This window comes from Polyodon spathula, chromosome 16 (assembly GCF_017654505.1).
Source record: "Polyodon spathula isolate WHYD16114869_AA chromosome 16, ASM1765450v1, whole genome shotgun sequence".
In the NCBI taxonomy this organism is placed as follows: Eukaryota; Metazoa; Chordata; class Actinopteri; order Acipenseriformes; family Polyodontidae; genus Polyodon; species Polyodon spathula.
This window is the reverse complement of record NC_054549.1, coordinates 947,060-954,086: the sequence shown is the minus strand read 5'-3', so window position 1 is coordinate 954,086 and position 7,027 is coordinate 947,060. Positions and strand designations below refer to the sequence as shown.

At 39.0% G+C, this 7,027-nt stretch overlaps 1 protein-coding gene across 1 annotated transcript; it reads left to right on the top strand.

The window, feature by feature from the left end:
• Positions 1-99: 99 nt before the first annotated feature.
• LOC121329046 (ceramide-1-phosphate transfer protein-like) lies at positions 100-4,898 on the top strand. The gene is made up of 2 exons (XM_041274316.1): positions 100-279; positions 4,317-4,898. The coding sequence occupies exons 1-2, from the start codon at positions 146-148 to the stop codon at positions 4,837-4,839; spliced, it is 657 nt and encodes a 218-aa protein (XP_041130250.1). The 5' UTR covers positions 100-145; the 3' UTR covers positions 4,840-4,898.
• Positions 4,899-7,027: the final 2,129 nt, after the last annotated feature.

The following is a 7,027-nucleotide window of genomic DNA, read 5'->3' as shown; positions in this document are numbered from 1 at the left end:
TGGAAAATCAACGAATCACGCTTCAGGATAGGCGGGTGTAAGGATTTGATGTTCTGCAGTGACGCGCCTCGGAGCTCGACTCCGATTGGTTGACTATTTGTTTCTGTCCGGCTCTTTCCTACCTCCGGGTGAAGGTTTGGTAAACATGGCCGGCTCTGACTCTGTGCAGGAAGGGAAGTTTAGTTTGAAAGAAGTGCTGATCGCTTTTCAGTCATGTCTCACCGACAACCAAGAAATCCTCACCGACAGCTACGTGAGTGGGTGGAGGGGTCTTGTCAGGTGGGAGACCCTAGCTGCATTTTGAGGTCTCTTGGGCAGGACCCAGCTGTCAGTCGCTTGATGATAAGATGATACTGACTTGATCAGTCATTCTGTATTGGATTTCGTTCCCTTTCTTATCATATCTTATGTTTTTTTTTATTTTTTTATTTATTATTTTAATTTTGTTATGTATCAAACATAAAATGAAGCGGGGTTGCGTTTGACTCGGTGACGTGTGTTTGCTGTTAGAGTTGCTCTCGGTGTGAAGTCGATTATTTAGTTTTGTTTGATTTGTGTTTACAGCGGTGACAGGACCTTGCTTTATCGGTAACTGTTTCACGTTAAGTATTCCAACGTGTCAGTCGTGCATCAGGAACATGAATCATATGAATGTACTGTACTTGTTCAGCCGGCTTTCCAAGAAAGGGATGTGACTCTGGCAGGGCGTACACACGTCGCCTTCGGTCCTACTGTCAGTCCTGTAACTGAACGCGAATTAAGGCAATCTGAAGAACCATACAATGGACAGTCTTAGTAATTTCAGATTTGATACATAATAGCGTCAGTTTTTTTTTTTTTTTAAACTGTCTGCTATTTTTTAAAATAAAGTTTGATTAATTAAACCTCACATTATGATTTGAATACCTCTTCAAATGAGAAGGAGGCATCAACACAAAAGTCATTTAAAACTTCTGACTTTAAATGATGCATTGTTAACAGTATGTTGGAACTGCAGCATGTTACATTGCAACTGATGCATTGTTTGTACTGCAGCATGTTACACTGTTTAAAGAATAAGGTCCTAAGTGCCTACAAGTGCCAGCTTTAAACTGTAGTCTAACAGCTCCTAATCCTGAACAATATATTGAAAAGTGTAATCGTTTAAAGCTGGTGCTTACATTACAAATGGATTGAAAGTTGTATCAAATATTACACGGTGGGCCTACATAGGATTAAATAAACAGACACTCTCATAGAACGAGACGTTGGATTAATGGGGGGGGGGGGGGGGGGGGAAACAAACCCCCAATACAGATGGCATGTGTGCACTGTTGAAGGAAGCACATAGTAAGCATGCCCTATGTTCTTGTACATAACGATACCTGATTCAATACAAGCTTAAAGTAATGCCTGTTAGGATTCCTTACTTGTAAAATAGTCATCTGAATGTACAATGTGTGGACAGAGATTGATGATGGGTAGAGCGCCTCTTAATGGTGATCCCATGGAAATGCAGTGAGTATATCATGTGTGATAATGGCTTCAAAACTATAGAGCTTGCTTTCCTGCAGTCAATTGAATAGTATCAAGTAAATAAGAACTCCTTTAAAATCAGTGGGTATCCAAACTGAATGCTTTCATCCCAGCATAGATCCAGATAGCATTTAAAAATACAAATATTGTAGCCTTTGATTTTTTCAGTACTACTCTTGTGAGATCTATATAGTGACTGGAATGGCTTGAACCCCATTGAGTTACTTGCATGTCATGCCACTGTTGTTAAGCTATCGGTGAAATCTATCTAAATCAGTGGTGGGTTATAATTCTGTTATATGAACGAATACCAAAAGGAATTTGGTAGGAAACCCTGCAACTCGCATATAAAAAATGCAATACTTTATTATTTAAAAACACCTTAAAAAAACAAAACACATGTTTCAGCTTAGCAAAAAAATATAATACAAAGCAGACAAGACTGGCAAATTTCTATCCATTTCCATAACAAGCCAATTAATAGGGGTCTACGTAAAAAAAAAGAGAGGTCACCGCGAAATTCACCTCTTTTAAGGGCCAATTCATATAGAGATGCAAACTGCACATCTTCTTTAGAACATTAGAAAGTTTACAAACGAGAAGAGGCCATTCGGCCCATCTTGCTCGTTTGGTTGTTAGTAGCTTATTGATCCCAGAATCTCATCAAGCAGCTTCTTGAAGGATCCCAGGGTGTTCGCTTCAACAACATTACTGGGGAGTTGATTCCAGACCCTCACAATTCTCTGTGTAAAAACATGCCTCCTATTTTCTGTTCTGAATGCCCCTTTGTCTAATCTCCATTTGTGACCCGTGGCTCTTGTTTCTTTTTTCAGGTTGAAAAAGCCCCCTGGGTCGACATTGTCAATATCTTTTAGAATTTTGAATGCTTGAATCAGGTCGCCGCGTAGTCTTCTTTGTTCAAGACTAAATAGATTCAATTCTTTTAGCCTGTCTGCATATGACATGCCTTTTAAACCTGGAATAATTCTGGTCACTCTTCTTTGCACTCTTTCTACAGCAGCAATATCCTTTTTGTAGCGAGGTGACCAGAACTGAACACAATATTCAAGATGAGGTCTTACTAATGCATTGTACAGTTTTAACATTCCTTCCCTTGATTTAAATTCAACACTTTTCACAATGTATCCGAGCATCTTGTTGGCCTTTTTTATAGCTTCCCCACATTGTCTAGATGAAGACATTTCTGAGTCAACAAAAACTCCTAGGTCTTTTTCATGGAGTCCTTCTTTAAGTTCAGTATCTCCTATATGATATTTATATGACATTTTTATTTCCTGTAGAAGCTCTTTTTTATTCCTTAGCCGTCCTGTGTGCATTGCACATAAGCAAAAAACAAACAAAAAACATCCACAAATAACATTTACAACAAAAAATATCTCCAAAAGCAGTTAACGTTGTTCTTTACTATTCAAATGAGTTTTAATCAGCCTATCAGTGCATCTGTACTGCTTCTCTGTGCCCTGTACTGTGCAGTAGGGGTGAGACAACTTGCTGCATTGTTTGGTAAAATAGTAGAAATGGACGACAAAAAAAAAACAAAGTATATTTGCCAAAGAAACTGTACATGCAGTTTGAGGTAATTGATTTGCATATCTTAATGTGTCTTTGGAGAAAATACGATCGATCGCTATTTAGCTTCAGAATCACACATTAAACAAAAGGCTACAGAGGCTGCTGAACATAACGTTAAATAAACAGCTTTCAGAAACCAAACTGGAAAGTCAGCGCAGGCAAAAAGTATTCCTGTCTGCAAATTAAATCAGTACTAAAACGATCTGGCACAGCCACCCCGCCTCAACCTGCTGCTTACTTTTTCACAGTTGAATTTTTAGACCCGAATAGCCACGTTTTCTGTGTACGGTACTAATAAAATAAATTATTGGATGGGACAAATAACACGACAATGAACGTGCTGCATACATTGCCTTTATTAAAGTATACCAGATGCTCTTGGGTAACCGAATTTTGGGGCTGTTTCTAATCAAGTTCCACATCTGTATAACTTGGCAAAGCTTTGCCTTAACACCAATTCAGTGGATGCAGAACGTGCAGTCTCAATGTATGGGCAAGCCATCTGCAGGGGGCTGCAGCAACTTTTAAACTTTGCCAATTGTGAATTTAAAAAAAAGTTAGCAACATTTTCTAATTCAATTTATACAAACATCATTTTATTTTTTTAGCGTGACCAATTATTATTTTTATACATTTTTTTGCCCCCAATTTGGAATGTCCAATTATGTTTTTTCTCCTCGCCACAGCGAGTCCCCACACAGCACAGACGTTCTTAAGGCATGTGACGTCCTCCGATCTCACAAGCCTGATTATAATTATAAAGCCAGAATCGCTTTTATGCTGAGCAATCTAGAAGAGAGGTGGGTGGGCTACCACTCCCAGAGAACAGAGACCAGCCTTGCCTCTTATCCACTCTGAATGTGCTCGGTGTCGGGCCAGTAGGGTTTGCTGTTGAGAGCGTCAGAGGCAATGTGACATCCCCTTCGGAGTCCCAGCAAAATTTGGCCTCTTTGTGCAGCCTGGACATGTCCAACTGGGATGAGCCACTCTGGGACCCCCGCAAACATCACTGTTTACACAGAATACATATGTTTGAATATTTATCCCAGCGCTATCTAAATCATATAAACTGAACTTTAACGTTCATAAACTAAACTAAAGTTCCTCCTTCATTAAATTGAATAATAGACTATTTCCAGCACTGTCCATTTTGTCCAGTGTCAGGGTGTCTGCAAAACAAGCCATTAAACTCCCCTTCTTTTATGTAGGTTTATGAACAGCCTCGGCTCAATCTTTTCCTTCATCTCCAAAGACGCAGTGAACAAAATCCAGATCATGGTGACCCACCGGACGGGGGAGAATGGGGAGAAATACGAGACTCTTCAGTCTATGGTGAAGTATGAGCTGGATAACAACCTTGTGGACCTGCAGAGGAGAGCGGAGCACCCCGAATCCGGGTGCCGGACGCTCCTGCGCCTGCACCGCGCCCTGCGCTGGCTGGAACTCTTCCTGGAGAAGCTGAGGACCAGCACGGAGGACAGCAAGACTTCAGTCATGTGCACCGATGCCTACAACGACTCCCTGGCCCAGCACCACGCCTGGATCATCCGCAAAGCAGCAACCGCGGCGTTCTGCGCTCTGCCCGGGAGAGCTGCCTTCTTTCAAACTATGAATGTGGGCTCCACCGAGCAAGTGGTTGAAATGTTAAGAGAAGCGATGCCCTTTATCTCCAAAGTCTACGAGATTACAGAGGAGCTGTATAAACAACACAACCTGCTTGAATTACCTTAAAATTAAAGAGCAAGGAAATCAGTTAGTAATTACACTACTAAATAAAGGATCTAGACTGAGTTTCCATTTGTGATTTGTTATTTATTTCAAATTTTGCCATTGATTTTCACGTACAGCATGCTGAGGATTCCATCAGGACCGTCTCATTGGCTCTCATGCTCCCGCAGGTCAGGGAGGCAAAGCCGGCAGGGACTTTCTCCTCATTGCACTACAGTGGACCCTACAGGCCAGTATCTGTAGTGCTGGCTTGGTCCTGCAGCTCTGGAGCTCCTGAGCGTTGGGGGTATTGCTGTGGTGAGCAAACGTTATTAGACAGAAAATAATTGTGCACTCTGAATGAAAAATAAAATAACCCCAAAAAAACCCCAATGCAAACATATTATTGATTAATTTAGAAAAATATAAATCAATGCAAAATCCTCATTATTTTTGATTAAATGTTTGATACAATACTAAGCCATTAAAGGTTTTTGTTTTGCTGTTTAAGTGGTAGTTCAAACCGTGCTGCTACAGATGCTGTCTGACTGCTTTAGCGTTTATTTTAATATTACAGGGCAGTGGGATTAAATACAGTTTAAAAAGCTTATCTTGTTAATCTTTTGGCTTGTTTGTCAAGTAATATTTCTGTATTTTTATTCAATTTAATGATGTCAAAGTCACAGGTTCACCAGTAAGTGTACTTCTGTCAAAATAACATAGCAAATCATTTGTGTGTTAAATTCCTTTACTCGCTTTGTATTATGTTTTAAAGTAATTGTAGTTTACAAACAAAATGTCTTGCCTGTTTTGCATTTCCAGTTCCTACATAGATCTAAATGTGCAGTTTTGAAAGCAACCTTTTATAGCAAACATGTATTTTCATTTCAAACCACGATGTCTGGTACTGTACTAGGGTAAAGAAAGCTCTGATCCTATACCTTACCTGCAGGAAATCTGTTACACTTCCGAGCTCACTTCCCCAGTGTCTTCTAGGTCATGTTACTGGCTGAAGGCATGTCAGTCAATAGGGGAAGCAGCTGGTTGGTTCATGATAGAAAAGAAGCTGTTGAAGGGGCGGGATCTGAGAAGTGACACCCTGTTAGAGGTTTTTTTTTAACCAGATATCATATTTTAAAATAAACACACATTTACTGAAACCGTTGAGACTTATATAAGGAATGCAAGTGCACAACAGGCAAGGTCTGTGCTGTTATTTAGCTACTGTCATCTTAAGGGCAGCATTCTGCAGCAAATAACAGAAAGTGCCTGTCTGTCAGCATAATATCACTGACCAAGCTGTTCTGCAGTGGACTGGTACAGTATAGCCAGTTATTCCAATGCAGTCTTGATGTGTTTAAATGAGTCTCGAATGTGTATATAATCATTATGAAATGACCCTCCATGGCATTTTACATACATGCATGAAGTAGTCAAAAAGAGGCAGGTTGAATCTAAATGCTTACAGTATTTAGATCAATTGAATAGACCCTATTGCCTGACACCTGTGTGCTTAAGTAAACATGCTTGAATGTGTGCCACTATGTTATTAACACACTTCTCTTGTTGTGAACACGCTCATTATAAGTGATGTTTTACAATGTGATTGTTTACATCTTATACTATATGTGATCATCATATATATATATATATATATATATATATATATATATATATATATATATATGTTTTAAGGTTGTATCAGATTCATATTTTGGTGTAATTTTATGTTTTAATATTTGACATGAAACTGACTAAATTGTAAAATAAAGTTATCTAAATAGGCTTTCTTTTACAATTTTAACAATGTAAAAACATTCATCTTATAACGCATTTGTATTTGGGTAACAGTAAACTATTTTAGTTGGCTTTGTTAGTCACAAGTAGAGTGTAAAATAATATTAGTAATACTACAAAGAAGCCCACAATCAGGTAATAGAAAGGGTGACATCATTTCGTTACATTGTTTCAGATAGCTGGAAGAACGCTCTCCAGCGATGGTTAAACTTGGTGTTTTACTGTATTGAGCATCAATGACTTGAGTATTCGGTTCTGGGGATAATGGGATTTGTATTCCACAGTAAATCTTTAAATCAATAATGTTATATACTTTACAATCGTACTAACACCGCGTTTGATTATGACATCTAGCTCTTCGTTTATAACATTTTCATTAAACTATCAATTCCTGTTTATCGTTGTTGTACTTACT